The sequence below is a fragment of the Orbicella faveolata genome, unplaced genomic scaffold (genome assembly GCF_042242905.1).
Source record: "Orbicella faveolata isolate gen_17 unplaced genomic scaffold, um_ofav_v1 contig_26, whole genome shotgun sequence".
Lineage (NCBI taxonomy): Eukaryota > Metazoa > Cnidaria > Anthozoa > Scleractinia > Merulinidae > Orbicella > Orbicella faveolata.
Window position 1 is genome coordinate 4,212,482 of NW_028301554.1, and position 24,145 is coordinate 4,236,626.

General features: G+C 37.9%; 2 protein-coding genes, 1 long non-coding RNA gene and 1 pseudogene across 8 annotated transcripts in view; all 4 read left to right on the forward strand.

Moving 5' to 3' along the window:
- The window catches only part of LOC149107722 (uncharacterized), a 112,417-nt gene extending 99,998 nt beyond the window's left edge, over positions 1-12,419 (forward strand). The window contains exon 2 of the long non-coding RNA XR_016209106.1: positions 11,486-12,419. This is a non-coding gene — a long non-coding RNA (uncharacterized LOC149107722). The remainder of the gene's footprint in view (positions 1-11,485) is intronic.
- LOC110050596 (uncharacterized) overlaps positions 1-12,419 on the forward strand; it is a 39,260-nt gene extending 26,841 nt beyond the window's left edge. For 5 of the 6 annotated variants that reach the window (XM_089295859.1, XM_089295857.1, XM_089295862.1 and 2 more), the window contains 9 exons: positions 1,174-1,279; positions 2,276-2,406; positions 3,534-3,683; positions 4,684-4,849; positions 7,603-7,841; positions 8,871-8,969; positions 9,877-9,987; positions 10,430-10,519; positions 10,962-12,419. In XM_089295859.1, coding sequence (XP_089151985.1) covers positions 1,174-1,279; positions 2,276-2,406; positions 3,534-3,683; positions 4,684-4,849; positions 7,603-7,841; positions 8,871-8,969; positions 9,877-9,987; positions 10,430-10,519; positions 10,962-11,090 — 1,221 coding nt within the window. In that variant the 3' untranslated portion in view covers positions 11,091-12,419. The remainder of the gene's footprint in view (positions 1-1,173; positions 1,280-2,275; positions 2,407-3,533; positions 3,684-4,683; positions 4,850-7,602; positions 7,842-8,870; positions 8,970-9,876; positions 9,988-10,429; positions 10,520-10,961) is intronic. The other variant, XM_089295861.1, reaches the window with a different exon arrangement.
- A 3,396-nt stretch (positions 12,420-15,815) lies between these two features.
- Positions 15,816-21,943, forward strand: LOC149107726 (melanocyte-stimulating hormone receptor-like). The gene is made up of 2 exons (XM_089295868.1): positions 15,816-16,233; positions 21,068-21,943. Exons 1-2 carry the CDS (start codon positions 15,816-15,818, stop codon positions 21,604-21,606), a joined length of 957 nt encoding a protein of 318 aa, XP_089151994.1. The 3' UTR covers positions 21,607-21,943.
- Positions 18,114-19,386, forward strand: LOC149107727 (uncharacterized; annotated as a pseudogene).
- Positions 21,944-24,145: the final 2,202 nt, after the last annotated feature.

Consider the following 24,145-nt stretch of genomic DNA (forward strand, 5'->3'; position numbering starts at 1 on the left):
TTTATGTAAAATCGGGATTTTTCAGCCGGGCCTCAAAAAGCACTCGAAGAATAACCCAAACTGATTTTAATACATGTTTTACAACAACATAAAAGTGTTCCAAAGGCGAAGTTTCAAGGAATTTGGAGTTATGGCACATGTTGAAAAATATCTCTGAATTTTATTCGTAAATTAGGAATTCAACCTAGAAACTGGAAGGGTTTTTTTTTTTTAATTGTGTGTTTATTCTCAAATGGCGCTCAAGTCAAGTTCTAACCTGTTTTGGGTAGCTAAATTCCTTAGTCTTTCAAGAAAAAGTATCGATAAGTTTTGGTTCTTTTTTACACGCAAACGCAAATTAAGTTTAGATTACTAATTTTAAGCCATTGTGATCGGCCATTTTGGTGACCGTCGAGTCGAAAATCGTTTTCCCCGGTTTTCTCGAATCTAAAGCGCTTCGAGCTCCAAAAAACTATATTACGTTTCATATCTACCTAAGGGCTATTTGTGGACGAAAAGAGAGAAAAATCGATTTTTCGACTTCTGCCGTGCTATGTTTGCTAAGGAGAAAAATTTACTCTTAAATTTCTACTGCAGCTGTTTTTCTGTCTAGGCTCCAGACCCCCACTGATAAAATAAATACATGATAAATAGCTTTCCAAAATTTTAACGGTTATACTTTTGAAAATGTATGTTGACTAGCATACGAAACGTCAAGTTCATAAAATTCATGTTTTTAAAATGTTTATCACCACTGTTTTGCAGCCAGTCGAAATGAGGTTGCAAAAGAAAAATACATGCACCCCAAGTGATTTTTAAGTATGATTAAGGAAAAGTCATTAAGTTAGGCCATTATAATTCTTTCTTTCGTTTTTTCTTTTTTTGATCTCTCCTTTCCACAGGCAGCACATAGTTGGGCAAAGAGTTATGCTTTATGTTTTAACTTGTGCTCCTACCAAATGAGCTTCAGTCAATTATAACTGGTCTGGTATTTAAAAAGTCACACCAACATAGACCATATTATTAGGCTGAGTTGAAAGAGCTGAAAGAACTCAGACTAATACAATTAATTCTATTTTTTTGGAAACACATGAAATTACATCGGGATATGTATTTTATCGTATAATTTTACTTTCAGTGAAATGTTCACACCAGTGCTTTTTTTCTAACGTTACCACCGCTGCATCTCCTTAGGATATTTTCCCGCCCGTTTGCTTGCGGAGGATCCAATTTGATTTCTTAATTATTGGCCTTGATAGGGAATACACTGCGAAGTACGGAGATGTTCTTCCTGAATCAGGTAAAAGCAGCTCAGAGCTTTTATTATAATTTCTCTCTCTTCGGGCCATAATAGTCTCTTGACCTTAATTACTGCACTGAGAGATTGCACACGGAAGATGGCATATGATTAAATGCATGTGCCTTCCAAATATCATTAATAATTCTTGGGCCATTAACGTTATCTATTTACCGATGATGTAGGTCAGAGTCATAAAATCTATTCTGGCAAAAAGAACATGACTGAATGCGCGGAGGGAGGGAGGGCTTTTCCTTTCGGACACATTTTGATTATACATTTATACCGCGCGTTCTAATTGGTTGTCTAGTTTTGAATGAAACCATATTAAAAAGAAAAAGCTTATGACTTATCATTGCATCTTCCATGTAATCCTTAAAAGAAAAAGAATATTGTCGCTCTCTTGTTCAGAGGGTCGTACAGGGGTATTCTCGTGATGCGTGATTAGCTGATTTTATTTTCCGTGAAACGTGAATTAAAGAAATTATTCTTCATGATCCGTGACCTGAAGGTGTTGCGTGACCCGTGAAGAACTTGAATTATTAACCGATATTCGTGATTTCACCATTCTATTCTACGTGATTTTGAGACGCGAGTCCTCCGAATGGTTAGAGTCGTCTGTCGAGAGTGACTTAGGTGTGCGATTTACAATATGGAGCCTTGGCCTTTCACGATTTTGCTTTCTTCAAACAGTCTTTCTAGTGCAAGAGCAGGTTATTAAAAAGAGTACATCACTTGCTTATTTTCGTGATTCGAGAAAATGAAATTTTGATATCCGTGATCTATTATTCGCAATTTTTTCGGTACGTGAACCTTTCCAGAGACTTCCCTGTACGACCCTCTGTTTACATAGCCCAATTCAGACACCCGGGGAAGTGTGGGGGAATTTGGAAGCATTCACGTAAATTGAACCCTCCGGCCTGGCACTCGGTTTTACGTAAACTTTCGTATCTGGTCGAGTCATGTAAACACACTTAACTGTCTCTGAACTGTACACAGATGAGATAAAAGAGGACCTGGTAGTTCAAGAAACACGTGGAAACCGAGAGATGATCAGCCAGATTCTTAATTCGACTTTTAACTGCCAGGGCGCCGTGGATCGTGGAATCATGTGTCCACCTGGCCCAGAGGTGATTATTAGGAAGACATTAAATTCCAAGAATTGATTTTTTCTAAATCTAGTGACGATTATCATTTAGTCAAAAGCAATAAGAAAGCTAAGGTGGGTTGTTTTTCAACTGCATGTACGATGACGTCAATTTCTTTCGACACATGCTCCACATTATGTGATAATTATGCATACCTCCTTCCTACCTACTGGTCAGCAGTAATTTTTCAAAAAAGTTATTCAAATGCAAATTGGTAACAATATAAGCCCCTGCGGACGACGTGAAAAACACTTCTTCCTGGAGTGGTTCTTTAGGCCAAGGTTCTCAAGAAGACAAACTAAATAAATATACAAATAAATGGTGGGAAGATCCCAAGATGCTCTCATATCTTCAGAGAACTACAATTGCTCTTCTATATTCTGGATAAGTACCTCTTATCAATTTGCATTTCCCTTTCGACATACTCCGCATTATGAGATAATTATACGTTTTTAAAGAAACTCGGCCTATAGATACCTACATTGTAAAAACAAAACAACAAACAATTTGCAAAGACCATAAATGATGGATGAAAAAAGCATTTATTGCGATAAGCATATATAGTCGACTCCCGATAACTCGAACCTTCAGGGGAAATAGTAAAAGGTTCGAGTTATCGGGAGTTCGAGTTTTCGAGGGTAAATTTATATAGAAAATAGCCTGAAGCGAAATGAAACTTACTTCGAGTTAGCGAGGGTTCGAGTTATCGGGAGTCAACTGTATGTGGTTCTTGACCTTTTTCTCAATATTTCTAAAATAAAGTTTGTAAAAAAAAACGTTCACTTGACTGCCATCTTAGGCATGTCAGTAACTGGGGTACCTGTAACATAATCATTAGATGAGGCAGCTCCTCTGACGCTGTGAGCCTTGACAAGCGTCGATCCCGGCAGACTGAAACACTGACATGATCCATCTAGTTAAACCTAAGAGACTCAGGATTGTATGGCCTTGCAAATGACAAAAACATTTTGATACAAAAAATTCCATCACAAAAACTTGAGAACTACAATTAGACTTCAATGTAAGTGCCTCTCGTCTAAATGTTATGTTTCGCGACAAGTGTAGTTTTACATATAATTGACAGGATAAATTCGTTTTGTTATTTCGAGGCGTGGAACGTTCATCCAGGTATCAGAATACAAGGTTATCATTTGACATGTGATGAAGTGACGCGCTGTCCAGAATGCGGCCCTGGCGAGGGTCATTGGCCTGGAGCGAGATATCTCACAAGATTTACAAAAGAGTTTCCTCATTTTGAGGTGAGTAACGACAATCCAGGACACAAGAAAATCATTGGTAAGGTTCTTTCCTTCCTCGAAACAAGTAACAACAAGTAAACAAGTAGCAATAAGTAATGTGTAACAAGTAAGCGACCACCCAAAATGTCAAGCCAGGTGGTTGTTTGTGGGAGGTAGTCGCTTAAGAGAGCTTAGACCATATTAGGTCAAAATTTTGCCTCATTAGCACATGGTAAATGCAGAGACCCCCCCCCCCCCCCATGTTTTAAATGTCTTATTCATGTGAACAGTCAATTTCGAGAGAAAATCCAGTACTTCCCATCGAGAAACTCTTTAGTTCTAAAAGTGGTCGCGGTAGCGTACGAGAGGTGGTCGCTTTGAAGAAGTTCCAAATATAGTCATTCGACTTGGGAACTTTAATATTGGAAAACTGGTCGCTAAGTACGTAAAGGAGGTCGCAACCAGGGGTTCGACTGTAACACAGATTTTGATTGTTATTTTCTCCGTCTCAGGAATTGTATAATTATCGCTCTCTGATTGGTTAAGCGCTTGCAAGTTACCAGCTCATATGTGGTGTCTGTGAGTGAGTTAAACTTTTCAGGTTTCTGTCGTGATTCCATTTTTTTTTTTTTTTTTTTTTTTTTTTTTACACTGGATACACATTAGGTTATATAAGAATAGAATGCATTAATATAAACTTTTCCTCTGATTTTGACCACTTGAATGTTTATCCAATTCAAATCAATTCAATCGTTTATTTACAGAATGAAGTTTAATTCAATGAACATGAAGACCTTTTGCTGTCGTTGTAATTATTGTTTACTGGCGTAAAATAGCCATCCTCGGATATAATTTCTAGGTAAAAAATACTACAGCGAAATTCCCTGAGCTGCCTCGCCTTTTGAATTAAAAGGGAAAGTCGTAATGAAATAGCCATCAGGCAGATTATAATTTTCTATTACTGCAGTCCACGTGAACATTAACCTTATTAGAGCATATAATCTCCACTAACACTTTGCAGGTCGCCATCCTGGAAACTGGGACACTGATTATAGTAGCGATAGGAGTGGTGAATGAGGGTTACAATACCGGTAAAATGCCCGGATGGGAGGATGGAACTGTGGGATACCAAAGTGATGGAAACATCTGTGATGCTGAAAACAGCGAACGTGGCAGAGAAACCAAAGGTATCAACAACAAAAAAAATAGAACTTTCCCAAATATATAATTTATAATATCTTATTTTATTAAAAACTGGACCATTAGATAATGCAATTGGAGTGTTTTCATTGGCTTAGCAATCATGGGTTATATAAACAATAACCTCCATTTGAAGCGGAAATATGCTCGGATATTTGTCCGCGGACATTATCTGTTCCAAGCAGCGAACATTTTTTCCGAGAGTGTAGCTCGAGGAAAACTGTGAGCTTTGAGGAACAGATAATATCCAAGGACAAATATCCGAGCATATTTTCTGGCCAAATGGAGGCTATTGCGTTTATTATTCGTCAAATATTTTTCGCAACATGCGCGATTTTGAAAATTTGGGAATATTCTCAGATATTCCCCAGTTTTAGCTGGGAATATTCAGTCACGTGACGTGTTTAGACCAATCGCGCGCGAGCGAAAATGTTTGATGGATTACAAGAGCCATTTGTGCCATGCTCTACGAATATGATAAGCTTACGCGTGATTTTCTGGGGCGTTTTTATTTTTATTCGGTTTTGTTTGCTATATTTAGGGGGAGTTTTTGATGAAACAATTATTCCACTCGCGCCTGTTGGATATGAGATGATTATAGCCAACTCTGCAATATTCGCCTCGCTGGCTATCTACCATCTCATATCCAACGCGCGCTTCTGGAATAATTGTTAAATAATCGATCTATGTATTCTTAAATATTACGTTTCTAGCGGGCTGACCTTACATGGAAACTGACCGCGGGATATGACGCCAAGTTGACCAGTTTGTGTGGGAAACAAAAATATGCCAAGACAAGATGTCGGAAAAAATATATTTTGAGAGCTTTCTACCGAAGAAAGACAGGAACTAATGGAAAATGCTATACCTGCAACAAAGAAGAAAGCTACAAACTTCAGTATGAGGTTATACGCGTCTTAGGTTTTCTGACAAATTAAGAAAGAAATGAAACTCTTCCGTGCATCGAAATTTCAAACACTGAGAAACAATCTGTCACAAAACCAACAACAAAGTTTGCCTTTAAAATTTCTAGAATGGCTTGCAAGTCCTTGTTGAAGTAACTTTTTGGCGCAGTCATTTGAAGAAATGACCTATGGGGGGCTTTATGCGTGCGTCAAAAATTTTTACATTTCAGCAAGGAAAAATGGCGGATGTTTCTAAAGAGGCACTTCATAGTCGATAAGAGCTGCCGCTGACCGCTTTCTCCGGTCACCACCGTACAATAAGACCTTTTCAATAGACTATTTTACAGTTGTCTGCTCGGTGACCTGGCCTTTGTATGGCAGCGAGGCTAGGGTTGACCTTGTTTTGATACAGACCTCACTGCTTTTGTCATGTAATTGCACCTAGTTAGCATCAGCACAACTTGTTTTACACAACAAAAGCAGTGAGGTCTGTATCAAAACAAGCTCAACTCTAGCCTCGCTGCCATACAAAGGCCAGGTCACTGAGCAGGCAACTGTAAAATGGTCTATTATCGCCGACCCTGTTTTCACTGAAGCAAATAAAGTATTAGAGCATGGCTTTAGAGCATTTGTAAAAGACCCCAGGAAAACAGGTGAAATTGCCGGCGTAAACCTAAAAAACAAAAAAAAAAAAAACAGACGAAGAAACTGTTCGACAAAGTTGATCTCGGACCGGCCGAGAGCAAAAATCCAAAAAGCAAAAATCTCATTCAGGGGGGAGTAGAAATACCGCTAGTCACTTCATGCTAAAGAATTAGGGATAAGCTCCGGCCTGATAGACCACTTGGCTTGGCAGACTTCACCTACTATTAAACGGGTGAGGTTAGCTATAGCTATGAAAATACTTAATGATAACTGACGGCTCACCAAACTAAGCGGAAGTCATCCTCAAAGTTTTAAGATTCAAATGGCCTTTGATTTACCTTGACTCACTGGGAAGACCGCTCTAAACGAATTACTAATCCTGGGATCAGACAATTTAAGTGAATACAATGGAGCCTAAGGTTGCGACCACCTCTCGTAAGCGATCACCTCTCCTCAGCGACCAGTTTTCCAAAATACCAAGTCATATCATTATATTTGCAACCTCTTGTAAGCGACCACCTCTCGTGAGCGACCGCGATTACTTTAAAAAGTTTGAAATTTTCCTTTGTTTTTAATCTCCCATAAGCGACCACTTGACAGATAATGGAGCAGAACTTGGATAATGAAGTGTTGTAACATTATCGCATTCCTGTGTAGTACAGGAGACGGAAATTTCTCAATGCAAAGTACCGGATACTTTCTCAAAATTGACTTTTCGCGTGAATAAAACATTTAAACATGGGGTAAGTCTTTGCAGTTACCATATGCTAATGAGACAAAATTCTGACCCAAAATGGTCTAAGCTCTCGTAAGCGACCCCCTCCCGTAAGCCACCACCGAGGCTAAACATTTTCGGCAGTCGACTGTATACATATTCGACAAACTGTCTTCGCCGCTGGTAAATCAGAGCCACCCTTCTATGAATAATTGAAAATTTGTGTTATAAATTGTTCTTGCAGCCTCAAGATTATTGCCTTATCAGGTATATCAGGGTAATTTGGGGGAGGACATTGCGCCCGTTCGGGACGGGATGCCCGCTATTATTTTCTCTCTTTTTCTAGCCTAAAATTCTCTGTAGCCTTGGTAACTTTTCAAGCTTAATTTTTCAAGCTTAACTCATAAACGAGACCAGCTTCTAGGTGTGTGAATCGTTAAAGAGCCGTAAGTATTGTTATTATTTTCCTACACAGGCCCTATGGTGGCTTCTCGGGGCGATCGAATTCGATGTACAGTCTTGTTTGAGGACGAAAAAGAAATAGAAGATGGAAAGAAACGAGTTCCAATTTGCTTCACTTTAAACGGCAGGAGGATTCGTATTAAAAGAACAAAACAACATAACGAGACAGATCATGTTTTCATGGACTATGATCATGATAAACCGCTGTACCCTTACATTGGCATGACTGACGGCTGTAGTGTATTAGCCAAGGTAAACAAATCAGAGAAATAGATGTAAGAATGCACGCACTGAGCGCTTTACCTTTACTAAAGAAACAGAGAAAATTTTTGTTAGTTTTATCCACTATTAGTAAAATTCTAAAACTAATAAAAATGCTGTAATCTCATTGGCTGAGAAATTTTATGCTATTAACCAGAAAAAGTAGAATTCTAGAAGAATTCTAGTAGAATTCTATTAGTGTACTAATGAAAAAGCTGCAATCTGATTGGCTGAGTTACTCGTACACTATCAGCCATTATACTTCACCACTAAATTTTCACCGATTCTTATTGGTTTAAATTGATCACGTGACACGATAGTGTTCATCCGCGGAGAGACACTATTAGCCCATAGTGACCTCCAAATACTCGTCAGTGAAAAATTTTCTCTAAACAAGCGAGCTAAAAAAAAAATAAACAATTGAAATTGTATTAAGTGGGTTTTGTTTATTTTCCCTTTTAAATTTTACATTTGGCTTTCACGGCTTTCATTAAAAAAGTTGAAAATAATTCAATGTGAGTTTTGAACTGGCGCGCGGAAGAAAATCTAGTGGTGAACAATAAAGACAATAGAGTGTTTATGTCTCGGAACTATCGGTCTGATAGTTTCCCCTTGGAAATTTGATGTTCTTAAAACTAGTATATTTGCCTTGGAAGCTTCGCTTCTCGGGAAAATATTTGTTTTAGGAACATCAAGTTTCCGCGGGGCAACTATCAGCCTAGAGTTCCTCGACAGAAACACTCTATTGTTTAATTAGAGTGCAGTGGCTGTCGGTTGTCTACGAAATGGCGACGCTTCTTCGTTTTCTTGATACAACTGTACTATCACCTCATAAAGATCACGATATCATGTGTGGGAGAACGACAGCTGCCGCGGTCGTGTGTTTTCACAACTCTTCCTTTCGAATTTTCGCGAGTTTTACGATATCCGTAAAGAAATGCTCAGAAATTTTTTTCATCGATTTTTAGAAGGTACTTGGAATGATCAAAATGTAATCATCTAAGCTAATTTTCATTTCAGATGTGTTCCAGGGAAAATGCAGAACACGGAATTTCCAATTGCAACAGTGAAGACCTCGCCACTGTTGCCAGAAAGATTTCAAAGATCGAGGAAAACTTGGTATGGTGCTCCTAATAAGCTCATTTACCGATATTCACTACAGGATTAAGTTAGTTCAGAGAGCTAGTAGGTAAAATCAACCCAAATCAGATGGCTCTGTTAGTTATCGGTCCAATATACCAGTATTGGACCGAGCACTCACTCGAATAATCCCGCGCAGCTTTCTTGTAGTTTTATTGCTTTGTAAGATTATTTATATGGTTCTTCCAACTTCCTTTTCCTTAATAGTATGTCCATGATAAAACCAAGCAACAAAAGAAAAGTTTAAAATAAATGGCACCAACAAGACTCTTCGTACAATTTTTGTATGTATAATTTCGCTAGTGGAGTAAATTTTTGCGGGAACATTTTTTTTTTCTGCGGATCGTGGATCTTTTGCCATAATCATTCACTCACAAACTGTGTCATGAGCAGTATCACCCCATCCTGCTTCTCTCATGGGAACTTTCTTATTCCCTTTTCTGAAAAAAAAAAATACTAAAACGAAACAAAACAAAACAAAACATCAAGTTGTTAGTTTACTTTAAGTTTACTTCCTGATCATGGGATTTATTTTTCACAGCATTGTAGAGTTGCAATAAATCTCTTATTCACCAAGCTTGCTGGGAGAAGTTGATTACTACGGAAAATATCTGTTTACAAACATTGTTTTTGTTAGTTAAAACGTTAAACAACAGAATTCTTTGTTTCACCAGCCAATAGTTCTGTGGTTGGCATATTAATAACAATGGGTGACGTCACTGATATTTTTGCTCTAAGATACACTGTGTATGTATATTTAAGTTATGTTGGTAACAAAAAGGTATGTACAAAACAGTGATAATATTTATAACAATTATATTAATGAAGCTCTCAACTCCCAGTAAAATTTCAAATGAAACAATGTGCTGTTTGATTTGCGTTTCAGATGTGTATCAGAGAAAATGCAGAACACGAGATTTCCAAGAGTGAAGATCTTAACAGAAAGGTTACAAAAATCGACGAAAGCTTGGAGGAGACAAACCGAAAACTTGAGCTGGTATGGGTTTTTTTGTGAGCTCATATTGATTTTCATCTCAGGACAATGGTACTACAAAGGGCTTGCAACTAAAATCAGCAAGGCTTATAGCTTACCTTTGTAAAAGAATTAACTTACACGTTAAACGTTGTGTTTCTTCCAACTACTTTTCCTTCTTTTTTAGAAAACAATACCATGAGTTAGACGGATAAAGTCGGTTCCCAATAATTTGTGATGTTTTCTGAATATTTCTACTCATGTAATAAATATCTTAATAGCCGAGCTTCCTAGTGCTTGGTTAAAAGGATAAACGGTGTATGTATACTTTTAAGTAACTTAAAAGTTATATCAGTGACAGATCAAAATATTATAACAGTTACAATACTCATTACAATCTAAATGAAATTCTCAACTCCCAGTGAAATTCTCAATGAGACAGTGAGCTGTTTAATTTTCGTTTCAGACGTGTTCCAGAGAAAATAGAGAAGAACTTACCAGAAAGGTTACAAAAATCGACGAAAGCTTGGAGGAGACAAACCGAAAACTTGAGCTGGTATGGGTTTTTTTGTGAGCTCATATTGATGTTCATCTCAAGACAATGGTACTACAAAGGGCTTGCAACTAAAATCAGCAAGGCTTATAGCTTACCTTTGTAAAAGAATTAACTTACACGTTAAACGTTGTGTTTCTTCCAACTACTTTTCCTTCTTTTTTAGAAAACAATACCATGAGTTAGACGGATAAAGTCGGTTCCCAATAATTTGTGATGTTTTCTGAATATTTCTACTCGTGTAATAAATATCTTAATAGCCGAGCTTCCTAGTGCTTGGTTAATAGGATAAACGGTGTATGTATACTTTTAAGTAACTTAAAAGTTATATCAGTGACAGATCAAAATATTATAACAGTTACAATACTCATTACAATCTAAATGAAATTCTCAACTCCTAGTGAAATTCTCAATGAGACAGTGTGCTGTTTAATTTTCGTTTCAGACGTGTTCCAGAGAAAATGCAGAAGAACTTACCAGAAAGGTTACAAAACTCGAGGAAAGCTTAGAGGAGACAAACCGGAAACTTGACACCTTGTTAGCTAGATTGACAGACCAAGAACAATCTGGTTAAGGCCTTGACCTGATGAGCTAACAAACAAAGGATAAAAACGTGGCAAGGACAAAACCATGGATTTTCTTTCGAGTAGGAAAATTTTCTTTTTTTCTTAAGTGTTTAAAAATCGTTTCATTTGCCAGCAATTTAAAACCATCAAAACAACCTTTTCGCTTTTCGCAGCTAGAAATGCATGCTTCAAGTTCGCTTTAATTTGTGTTCCCACGTCATTTTAATGTAATACGAAAGTCGTTCTTGCATGCAGATAGATCCATGCATATGCTTCGCTGATCCGAGTTAACTACAATGAGGTTTTTACTACACAAAATAAGTTTGTACAGTCCGCTACACTCCTGTGTTTGCAAGTCGGAATAATAGAATTCATAAAAAGGTCAAAAGCTGATTATAGTAAGGTTAAGGGCCCATTAACCGATCTTTTCGAGCCGTTGCTAAGGAAAATTTATTCTCATATAACCTCATCATTTTTAGTTAGCTCAGAGTTATTTCATGTGTTTTAACTTTTTCATGATCAGTAACACTAGCGATGACGCCATCAGGCCACGCCCATGGTCATGTGACTAATACTGAAAAAACGCAAAGGCTCCCAGGCAAATTACTTTATCGGGATTTTTTTCATTGATTTAATATTTTAATTTAAATCCTCATTACGCTATGTATAGATTTTGTTTCATTTTTAAAAGTTCAGATTTTGAGAGAATTTCAAAATATTAAAAACTCGTAATTTTCTGAAAAAAGCATGATTTTGGATAAAGGAATGCATAGCTATCTTTCCAACGTTAGCTTTAATCGAAATCCGTCGAAAAAGGCTGGATTTAATGAAAAACCGCGTTTCCTTTAGCATTTAAAGAAACCGGAAGTGCGCCCGATATATATTGGAAGTTACCCAATCAGCGCGGGCGCAATTTACACTACCAGCGCACTTTGGTAAGATCAAACAAAGCCACACGGAGTTAGTTTTTCTCTTTCTATTGCTCTTGTTTTTCTGTCTTTTTCTTATTTTGTCTTTGCTTGTGCTTCTTTTACTTTGCATTTTGTGAAACACAAAGAAAAACATCTAAAATGTGAGCGAATTTGCAAGTTATCGAGTTGTTTTTATTTTCCGCGCTCAGGCTGACGTAAGTAACCGGAAGTGAAATTTCACCTCATTAGCAACGCGCGCGAGCGCGCGCATAAATCGGTTAATGGGCCCTTAAAAGGAGTTAAAGTCTGCATACGAACCAAGTTGCCCATGAGGCCGGTGCTTATCTCCAGTTTTAGTAACATAAAGCCACTAATGCCTGATGTATTTACCGTGTTTTTAAATAAAGATGATGATGATGATGATGATGAGTACTTCTACTCCCCCGTAGATGGGATGCTAGTCCATTCCGGCGGTACCCTAAGCGATGGGTCACCTGACTCGCTTTTGAGTTTTAAGGGCTTAAATGACCATGGCGTGTTCAGCAATGATTGGCCGTTCGTTTGGTCTATTACTAAGGCATCAACTGAAAAAGGTGTTTTCAAAAAGTCTTTCGTCTGGGTGATGCCTGTCTTTTAAATCGAAAACCTCTTTTGAGTAAAACGTCACTTCTTATTATAATCATGGGAGGTGGGTAGCCTCATGGTTAGTGCGATCGCCTCCAGATCGAGCGCTCCGCGTTCGAGCCCTGGCCGGAACATTGTGCTGTGTTTTTGGGCAAGAGAATTTACTCTCACTGTGCCTCTCTCCACCTAGGTGGAGAGAGGCACTGTACTGAAAGGTACAGCTTTTGTACAAATTAAAATACAACTTTTTGCTAAGTTATAAAAAATGGTTAGAAGGGTTCCGAGACACTTTAATTTTTCGAAAATTTAAGGTGGTTCTGAATCTCCCCCCAACCCCCCCCCCCCCCCCCCGCCCCCCAAACCCCACAATGTTTTTTAGCTTCGTGAAAGTTGAATCTTGGATTCTGATTAAAATTCGATAATAAAAATAGCGGTCACCGAAACAGATTTTGAGTTATAAGCACTTAAAGCTAAATTCAAGGTCTTTTGTACAGGTTATACCACTGCCATGGTAATTTGTTATGTCAAGAAAACGAGCATAACCGGTTCGCCAATGTTTGACACCATTTTGAAGCGTTAATTGAAAATTCAAATGTAGACTGAAAGCGTTAAAATGATGACGAGTGTCATTTCTTTCAGCTCTAGCTGTTTTGTGAGATTAACTTAAAGAAGAAACGATAACCAGACTTAAATTTACTGCACTATAGAAAGTTTCCTACATTGTTAAATCAAGATGGAAATATTTTCGAGCTGAGTTAAATTATAAAAATCTTATGCTCTTTAATCTTCAACCAATCTAATAAAACTAACCAAAGTTGCACAAATTCCCTTTAAGCTGTAAAAGTGGCTGCTACATTGTACAGACATGGACCAACGATCGTTATTTGGTACCATGCGATTATTACATTTGTTAACGCCAGTGTTCTGCGTTCTCTAGTTACCAGTACAATAGAACATAGGTTTTACAACTCTACTGACCCATCAGCACGCGCGTAGTATCTCAGTTATTTTTAAAACTCGATATAGAAACACAGAACTGGCACGAATTGTTGACGAAATGATGTCGAGAACAAAGGGAATTTACATTTTGATGATCAAAGTAAACAAGTAGCTATGTAGTTTCTGTTTTCCGTCGTGAAATTTTCTAAAAGAAAGAGAAAACATGTTCTCCTTGTTTCTATCGAGTTATAGAGACACTCGTGGAAGCTTGGGAGAACTCGAAAAAGCTGTGAGAACACTCGCCCTTCGGCTCGTATCCCCAAAGCAGTTCTCTTTCTCCCAAACTTCCCTTCTCCAATTTGATGTACGGACCCCCTGTACTCCTTGTGCTTAGCCTGTTTCAGGAAGCGGGCGAGCGAGAGAAAAACGAGGGCGAATAAGACGTCTTCGCTTGCCCCTGACTATTCGAGAGCCTGGAACAGGCTACTCTGTACGAAGTAAGAGAATGGCAGGGTTTGTGTCCCCTTGACTCAGAGGTCATAGGCAGTTCATTACATTTATTGTTAAGCCTTATAACATTTATGGTTATTCAGTTTATTACATTTATGGTCATATTTTGATACATTTATGGTCAGTGGATTTATTACATTTGTGGTTAAAAGTTATTACATTTATGGTCAGTATTACATCAACGGTCAATTTTTGTTACATTTATGGTTTATGTTACATTTATGGGTGATACAGCCGTCAAGAAGCCAAAAGCAATACAACATGTTTTTCGGAATTTCCGGACGAAAGGACAGCGTCGCGAGACATACTCCAGCAAATTTTCGCAAATTTCTTATCGGGAATTTCTGTTTCATTGATTTTCCTCCCTGAATTTGTGGTTGCATTGAATGGTTCACTTTTCGAAAATTCAACAATTTCCGGACTTTTTGGAACCTTTCCCGGGAAATTTCGATACCATTTATCCCTGTTTCGAACTTTTCAGTTTCCTGCTTTGTTGTTCTTTTATTTGTTGCAGCCCAGAAGAATTATTAATTTGGAAATTTTCTTTGTTTCGCAAATACCGTAGCTTCATTTATTTGACCAAGAGGTTGCGCGAAAAAAATATCATCCAAAGTTCTTTTGATTAAACTGCACATGTGAGACTTCTAGCTTGACAAAAGTTGAAATGTTGCCAATTGTATCTCGTGACTGGTAATGCTATCACAGTAAATAGACTTTGTCGATTTTTTTGGTGATGGTGATGATATGTGGGGTTTATTGTCTGAGTAAATCCAATTTCCTTTTCTTTTTTTTTTATTTTCCATGCTTCAGTTTCAAACTGTTGTGTAACACGAAGAACGTATGGTTAAGAATGTATAGTCACAAAATACGGTCAGACATTGCTTGTAGCTTAAATATCCCGATTATGTTAAAAAATACCACTATTTTACGTTGTTTTCAACTCAGCTAATAGAGGGGAATGGTTATGAAGCCCGGCAAACATCAAAGGGGCAAACAAAGATGCCCAGATTTATGTTGGAAGGTCCACGACCGTGCACTATCTTTTGTTTTGCGCTCATACACCTTGCATGAGTTACGTAACCAAAACGTTTCTATTGGTTAGTTTTTCGGTCAGTGGTAAACAACTATTGTGTTTTGTGCACGGTCAAGGCCAAAAAAGCGAACAAAAACATACAGCAAAGAACTTTGTCGAGTTTCATAACCATTCCCCTCTATTAGCTATGTTTTCAATAAGGACGTTCTACATAATTTGTCCATAGCAGTTCTATGTCATTATGGGCTAAAAGTTGTTTTCATGTCATATGTGCGAACTATTGAATTTCTTAATGAAAGGCTATGCAAGAGATTAAATATTAGAAGCGCAGTTTTAATAAAAGATGCTTCAAATTGAGCAATATGCTTTTTATTAAGGATTTTCCCACCCAGATTGTTCACTGATATCAATCAATTTAACTTTTGTTTTACTTTAATTAAAAGTAAACTCGTTTGATCTGGGGAGACGAAGTATATCTGCAAAAGAAAGCACAAGGCAAATTTTAATATCATATGAAAACGTTATATCTTACACTGATGTATTACACGAACAATTTTGATAACGTCGACTTGACTTTGTCGCCTTTGGTAATATAATAGACATGCTTTAGTTGGCTAGAAGATAAAAAGTGAACAGGTGCAGGCATGTCGTGCGACAAAATCAGTATTCACTGCCCTCGCAAACTTTACCGTCTTATCTAACGCTTTAACCATCAAATGGAGGTAACAAACATCTTAACCCTTGTGAATGCTGGCCTTAATGTGCCCCTTGCCTCCACAAGTACAGTCAGTAATGCAGTTATTCTAACAGCCTTTTGGAGAACACCCGCTTTGCATACAGTCACCAACGTTATCGTTTTTGGCTTAGCCCTGTCCGATCGTGGAGTCGGATTGATCTCTCAGCCACTAGGTATCTTCCTCTTGACAAATCTTATCAGGAAGGAGGCAGCACCGATATTTCAGATGTTTTCTGGATCACTCTCTGCTATTTCGCTACTGAAGATTACAGCGATCAGTGTGGAAAGGTGTCTCGCCCTTAAATTGCACCTGAGACATCAAGAAGTGGTAACTGTTAGACGAGTAGTTCATGTTCTCGTTTTGATTTGGGTATGTTCCATTGTGTCCACTTCCTCTTGCCTTTGATATTAGTCCATGGGTCGGGGCAGGTTCTCGGTACCACTCGGGGGGAGAAAATGCGAGTGATATCTGATGAAAGTTTATATGAAGGACTTTTCAAATTTATTTGATAGCAATCGTAAAAGAGTAGCTTTCAGTTTTGCCTACTTCTTTTTTTCAAAAATATTGCCTTGACATGGAAACGAGGTTCACATTAAAACAGTTACTTTAAATGCGTTCTTTATTTATAATATTAATAAATTACTACATTGTACAGTAAACAGGTTTTCTTAACATTTGTGGTTAAAAAATAAAATTTATAAGTTGATTTGAAAAAGAAAAACTTAAATAAAACCATGTAGCTCAAACTCGAAAAGCATCATGGGTAACGTCTAAGATGACGGCCTCGCTGCATGGTAAATACTTCAAAGTTCTTGCCAAATTTTCGCAGTTTGGACGCTTTTTATCAACTAATATAGAGAAACAGGGAACACTTAGTATTTTTATGCTCACTGAACAAAATGCTTACAAACATTCAAGAGTCTCTGTTAGACTCAAGGAAACTTGACTGCTATGTACAGTTTAAATTGTTGTTTTATTCCTAGGCCAGACAAAAGACCTGCTTTTAAAACTTGAGATTCGAGTCTTTGAAATATTTATTGAACGCGGTTACAATTAAAAGTCATGGGCCATTGCTTTATTCATTGGCAGAGAAATCCAAGGAAGGAGAAATTCCCCAAGTCATATATCAGAGGAAATGCCGTAGTCTTTTTAGCATGAGGCGAGATTAGTTGGGGACCATTTTTCAAACAACGGCCGCGAAACAGATTTCGAAGTTTAATTTGGAAAGCGAAGGGCAAAGATCTCGTCGGCAAGAGCCAAGCACGAGCGGAACTTGCTCTAAAATGTACACTTTTTGCGAAAATAAGACTGCATGTACAAGAACACGCGATCCCTTTGACTCAGTAGGATGACTTATATTTAGATGCTTTAGAAAAGTTGCTATTGCTGCGGGTGATAGCAGGCTTATTGGCCTTGCCTGTCGTGATTTGGTAGCAGCTGAAGCGTGTTACCGTGGTCGGTGCTTTTGAGATTGTACCTGACCAGATAAAGCGAGCAAGTACACTGACTTGGAAAAAAGTGAACCGGACTCGGATGAAAACCATTTTTTTGATATAGAGTCTCAAGCTTATGACAGACTGTTTGAGTTTATTTGATCAGATTTATTAAATCCCAGACTTATTTAGATGGTTGATCTGAGAGAGAAGCAGTAATCTCCATGCGATCAATGGACGCTACTGAAATATCCGAATCAACGAAAAAGACATTTCTGAAGAAAGTTAGAAAACGATCTCGGCGACTTGCGACAATTTGAAGATCTCGCGAACAACAATAACGTTTTTCTTCTTTCCAAAAATTTTTCAAATGCTCAACTGGCCAGAGAGATAGTAACTTTATCTCAGCAATTCGACAACAGGGCTGACTCCATGTAAAGTCAAGGAAAATGGCAAGTTGGACTGTACATCTGTAATGTAGTTCTTTCAAATAATACTGAAATGGCATGGCCACCGAAATCTTCTGAACTATGTGAGAATGCAGTCAATCTCCCAGCAGAACTAGATGCCTTTCTTTATACTCGTCTAACTAGCAACTCAGAAATCCCAACGGAATATCCTCATCGCTACCGGTGCCTTGTTGGCAACTCTTTTGGGCAAGACATTATATACGGGATAACTGGAGGAAAACCTTCCAAGCAAATGCTATTACCATACGCAGTAAAAACATTGCAAACCGCAATGTTGAGCTTATAGAGATGTTAAGCCGATGTGGGCATGGGATTACCTATACGCAAATTGAGGAAATAAACACAGCACTTTGCCTACAAAAAATGGCCTCGACGCCTGATAATGATGTTCCTTTGCCGAAAAATATTCAAGCAACGGTTGCCTGGGATAATATTGATAGAACAGAAGAGACTCTTTCTGGCGCAGGAAGATCTCATCGAGTAAATGTTATTGCTGTTCAAGCCAAGCATTTTGGTCCCGGAACCTCCTTCCGCTCCTCTGGAACTGAGCAAGCTAGGACAAGGAAAAGAAACATTGATCCTCCAGTAATCTCGCTTGTACCTCCATATAACGCTGGTGATCGCACGACACGAAGAAGACATGAAATTGATGATGTCGATGCTCGAAGGAAGCTGGATCAATCCCTTTAAGGGAGAAAGGCAAGAACTAGTTGTCTATCTACCGGCAACCTCGCAACTGATTGAGAGAATGATCTGCATGCTTCCGGCAGAGACTTTCGGAGGGACGGTTTATAAGACATTTTGTCATGACAGGCTTGAGTCTGACCTACGTAAGGTGAAATTGTGCGACAAAATTACGAACCTCAAAGTTAAACAAGAAGATGAAAGGACAAATATTGTCAAGCGAGGAAGTAATCATTAAAGCGGATCGTGCGCAGTTTTCTCAAATGATCATTACTGCTGAGAACAGAACGTTGAAGATGAATGATGTACAGAACCACCCTCTCGGACCTTGCCCTTGGGCCCTTGACTCGGCAGATGCCGGGATTGCTGAAGAGAACCAGCAAATCATCACTTGCCAAGGAGCCAGCCAGAAGAACATGACAGCAGCAGATATGATTCCTCAGCCGTGTGGGCGAATTTTTGACGGAATGGTAATGGTCCAGGAGATAAGAGGCGACCAGACAACATTTGCTGAATTGGCTGACAGTATGATGTCCATGGTTTTGCATGAAGGACCAAACAGCTAGCATATCGACGTGGTCTTCGACGTTTACAGAAATAATTCAATCAAAAAACGCAAGAGAGAGAAAAGAGGCTCAGAAAGCGGTCATAAAGTCAGAAACTTCAAGGCAGACTACAAGATACATCAACGGCGGACATTCTTGTCCGATTCCAAGAATAAACCGCTCCTGAGCAAATTTATTTCAGAAAAGTGGCAAAATGAGAGGTACAGAGAGAGGTTCGCTGGAAAGACAATCTTCGTAACGACCGAGGATTACTGCTATGAACTCTCCTCCATCGGAGTAACAGCAAGGGAACAGCTAAGGTCGACGCACGAGGAAGCAGGTACCAGAGTGTTTCTCCATGCAGCACATACAGAGCATTACGTCTAAGGCTTTTTTTATTATCACATGGTTATGGAGTCTGTAACGCCATTGGACTTTGTTGTAGGACATTCAGTGCCAAACAAGGCAAAGTTGACTCGAAGCAGCTACCTCCCTGTGCAGATTGTTTCTGCTGTTTAAGGATGTACTCCTTGAGAGCAAACTACCAATTGCAAGCATCTATTTGGAGAAGTTTACAGAGCTGCCCTCAAGTCCCTTCACCAGTTGATCAAGGATGGGTTGAGGAGTACTGCAACTTATCCATCAAATGGATGAATGGCAAACCCTCCCCTGCAGTTCTTCTTGAGTTTCTCTCCTGTTTTTGTGCAAGATCATGCAAGCTGTCCACCTGCCCACCTGCCTTACAAATGGCCTTAAATGCACCGATATGTGCCGCCTTCGTGACTGCAACAATTAGGGACCTTAAGTAACGACGCCGGCGACGCCAGAGACGACGTCCAGTAAAAAATAGTTTTATATTTTACCTTCGAATTTCGCAGCAGTATAGATTTGTTCGGTGCAACTATCTGTCCCAGAACTTACTCAAGCTAAATGTGTAATGCCAGTGTTGAATTCCAAATTAAAATACGAAACATTAGCCGCTGCCGTTCGCGTTCTCCAAAATACGCAGAACCTAGTCATTTCAAGTTGTCATTTTGAAGAGGACGGCAAAGAAATGTACAAAGATTTATAACGCACTTGCACAGCCATTGTTCTGATCGTTAAATCTCTTGTTTGGTAACGTTCTCGTAGCCGTTGCCGTCGTGGTTTGCTTAAGGTCTCTAATTGTTTTGCTCATTAAACCTTTTGTTTGGTGACGTTCTTGTTGCCGTCGTGGTTTTCTTAAACTCCCTAATAGTGCTGAGGAGGAGGAGATTCTTGATGAACAATGCTCTGATGATGAGGAGGTTCAGGAAAATTAAGGCATTTTAAATATCAATAGAAATAATCCGTTAAGCTAGATTAAGAAGATAGCGTTGAGGAAATTGTGAAACCTTTACTCCTCCTCGTAAATTATGCTTTCTTTTTATGGCAATATTTCTCAATTTCTTATAAATTTTTGGGCTTCTTCAACATAAGGGAGCTTTTCAAAAGTTTTTTTAATTGCATAATGAGTGCTTTGAATCAAAAGGGAAAATGCTTTCAATTTTCAAACACTTTTGCCACATTCTGCTTTAGAATAATAGTGTTTTAACAGCGAAGATGGCGGATCCAAGATGGCTGACAGGTATTAATTGAGAACCACTGTCTTGGTAGCAATTGCATCGCACCAAATCATTATTTGTGAATCACTTATTTTCTCCTGCTTTCGTTTGGTGAAAATCTTGCGAGATCAACGCATTAAAAAAATACTTTAATTCTTTTGTTAAAATTGAAATATTTTTCACTGTTGCCATGGAAACAAAATCCTTAAAGTTCATGTAAGTTTTAACTAAGTGGTTTAAAAACTCATCTGGCAGTAATTTCCATCATTGTACTTATAAAGTACCCTTTACGTATGGTTATTGAACAGGAAAATACTACTTTTAAGCAGTCATTGCTTGTATCCTGATGATTCTGTAGAAATGAGTGACGTCACTTTGTCACGTGATAAATCCTACTAAGCTACTCATTTAGCATTGCTATCATAGGTAATATGAAACTAGAGTAATTGCAGTTTTCAAAACTATATGGTAGCATTACTCCCCCTGAGTGGTACCGAAATGTTTTTTTTTTGGGAGTCCTGGCCCATGGACTATACGGTACTATTCTGTTTTACAAGGCCGCCTCACCTGTCATGCTGATGAACATCTTCGTTTATCAAAACCTTTATCGTGTTTGTCGCCTCCACCATGCAAGAATCCGAGATCAGGCGATGTTCCTAGATAAACAACTGCATCAAAGAGCTATCGCTGAAGTCCGATTCAGGAAATCTGTCAAAACGATATTTCTCATTTTGCTAGCCTTGATTCTCTGTTGTTTACCATACTGTTGTTTTACTTTGGTTATGATCACTGTTACAGGCGATTTCAAAAAGGGAGAAGGCTACGTAACGCTGCAAACACTGTACCTTTTCACTTGGACAACTGTATTTGCCAACTCCACTGTAAACCCAGTTTTGTTATATTTTCAACTCACAGAGCTTCGCTTGATTATCATGGGTTTCTTAAAAAAATTGTGCGTATGTGGAAATGGAAGTAATGAGTCCGGAAGGACAAGAAACGTGAAAACTCAAATTTCATCGCCTGCGACTCGTGGTGCTCGATTCCCAAGAGATTAGCAAACACTCGAGGGCAGGAACCCAGAAAAGCTCGCTCGAACACACGAAGGCACGAAGATACGAGGATAAGAGCAGACGAACAAACGGAGATTCGTACAAACACAATTATGACGAACAATTTTATCGAATGACAGTTGAATCGGGTGCGTGTTACTGTAAACTGAGTTGAAAGTTATTGAAACTGCTAAACAGAACCAAACAAAGGCAAGGCCTTGCAAACAACTGGGAATGCAATTAAAATGTAGTTAAAAGTTTTCCAACAGAAACAGATGCCTCGACTTTAAAATAACGGTTTACCTCCACATGAGTAACATTGAAAATACATATTTCATAGCAAAGGAACAAAGTCAGATTTAAGATTTTCTTTTTGATAAACATTTGTGACATAACAACGGTGTAAATTTATTACTATATTCGAAGTATAGCTATATAATTAAACTAAGTGAATAAAAATGAAATGAAAAAGGCAAAATAAGTTAAGATGAGGTATTTATATTCAAATTCAGAAACACTGTGTTTATAAATGTCTAAGCCGACCCCACTCAGAGAAGTTTTGTTAGTGAGGCAGATGTTTCTTTTTTTTTTCTTTTACCAACAATCCTTACATCTTATCAGGAATACAAGCTTAAGTTAAAATGGAGTACAATCAAAATGCTCTGACATTTGATTTTAGTTGAAAAATCCCAGTGCCGCTTAGTACACTTGGAAAACTTTTCCCAGTGCTTTCGTGAGAATTGCAAATTTGGTTTTCCCTTAAAATTTAATACTTTGCATTTTGAAGAATGTTTTCATAAGGAACGAAATTAGATTTAAATGAACTACAAGTGACAATGTTATCAATTGCAGAATTAATTTGTATTGTCGTATTTGTAAAAGCGGAAAATGCTTTAACAATAACGTTGTGCAGTATGTTTAGAGATTTTGCTGCAAAGCGAACATGAGATATATTGCAAAACACACTGAGCGCGCATTCATAAATTTTTTGGAACTACCTTGTCTTAGGTTTCTCCTGATTTTGTTACAAAAGTGTTTTTGAAATAACTACTGAGTATAAACGTGAAAATGTAGTTAATAATTAATTCACATCCCCTTCAGTAGTGTTTTGTACAGAAAGAAAAGGTTTGACTAAACACTAAAATAAACAAACGTTGAAGAAAAGCAATGAATACTATTGGTTAAGTATTTTCCTCAAGCCAAAATGTTTAGAACGCTTTTGTTATTGAATAAAAGCGACTTCCATATCCAACAAAGTTTCACACAGCACTCTTGAAGTCGAGCAGCGAGAGATTAATTTCCACTTTTGAACCGAGGAGCAACAAACATGGATGAAAGTGAAAGGAAACGATCTCGTCTTGACCAAGTGCGTGACTTCTGTGCCGATACCAGCGCGCACGGACTAAGTCGAGTCGCCGCAGCCAAGTCTTGGCCTGCTCGGTTATTCTGGATGGCAATATTTATTTCAGCATCAGTTATCTCCATCCATCAAATAAGCTTGAGTTTTGCAATGTACCTCAGATACCCAACAAAGACCGATTTTTCCATTATCATCAAAGAACAACTACGTTTTCCAGCGGTTACGGTTTGTAATATTAACCCTTTCAAGCAATCAGAAATTGAGAAGACACCTTTCTGGCGAGCCATGGCAAGTATTTTTTTTTTTTTAGGGGGCGGGGGGGGGGGGGGGGACTATCTTTTCTATCATTATTTCTGTATTACAATTACATTATTTCTTGCAGTGAAGAACACTTTTAATATATTAATTTAAATTCGGTAGGTTTTCTTTACTTTTATTATCACTATTATTTCATGTTTACATGTTCTTTTCTTAAAGTTATCGTCGTTCTTTTTAGAATATATTTAAGGATCTTAAACAGCGAGAAAGAAAGAAAGAAAGAAAGAAAGAAAGAAAGAAAGAAAGAAAGAAAAACAAAACAAAAAAAACGTTGAACATTTCAACCATACTTTTTAAGAGCCTAAAATTTAATAATACTTCTCGTTAACGCAGAAGTAATTTGGCCAAAACCACTACACACTTAGCAATTTCTAGATTGAACGTTTTGCAAATAAAGAAAAAGAAATTCTCTCTATAATCTTGATTAAAACGCTAGATTCTAGTATTCTTTCTCTTATTTTACGTAATGTCTTTTTTCAATGTATTTTTCTGGGTAACGATTTTGCCAGGCAACGAAAACAACCACAGCCTTCAAATGGGGTCATTTTTTTCTGCGTTACAACATTGTTACATGTTGTTCTTGCAGTTATAGAACACTTTTAAGTCATTAATTTGAAATCGGTAGTTTTTCTCTTTTTTATCTTTATTGGTGCATTCTTCACATTGTTTATCTTTATATTATCACTCTTTTTCACTATATATTTCAAGATTTCTAACAACGTTGATAACTTCCAGTTATATGCTTTAAAAGACGAGAACTTTTCAAAATATCTCTATTGTTACAAAAGTAATTAGGCCAAAAATACTGCACACTAACAATTTCTGGATAAACGTTCGCAAAATAAATACAACGTGTTTCTCTATAAT

Excerpts from the sequence above, each read along its gene's own strand:
- LOC149107726 (XM_089295868.1), top strand. The coding sequence starts at position 15,816 with ATGGAGGTAACAAACATCTTAACCCTTGTGAATGCTGGCCTTAATGTG. Across the intron at positions 16,234-21,067 it reads CATTGTGTCCACTTCCTCTT|TCCTGGCCCATGGACTATAC; the intron begins GCCTTTGATATT and ends TTTTTTTGGGAG.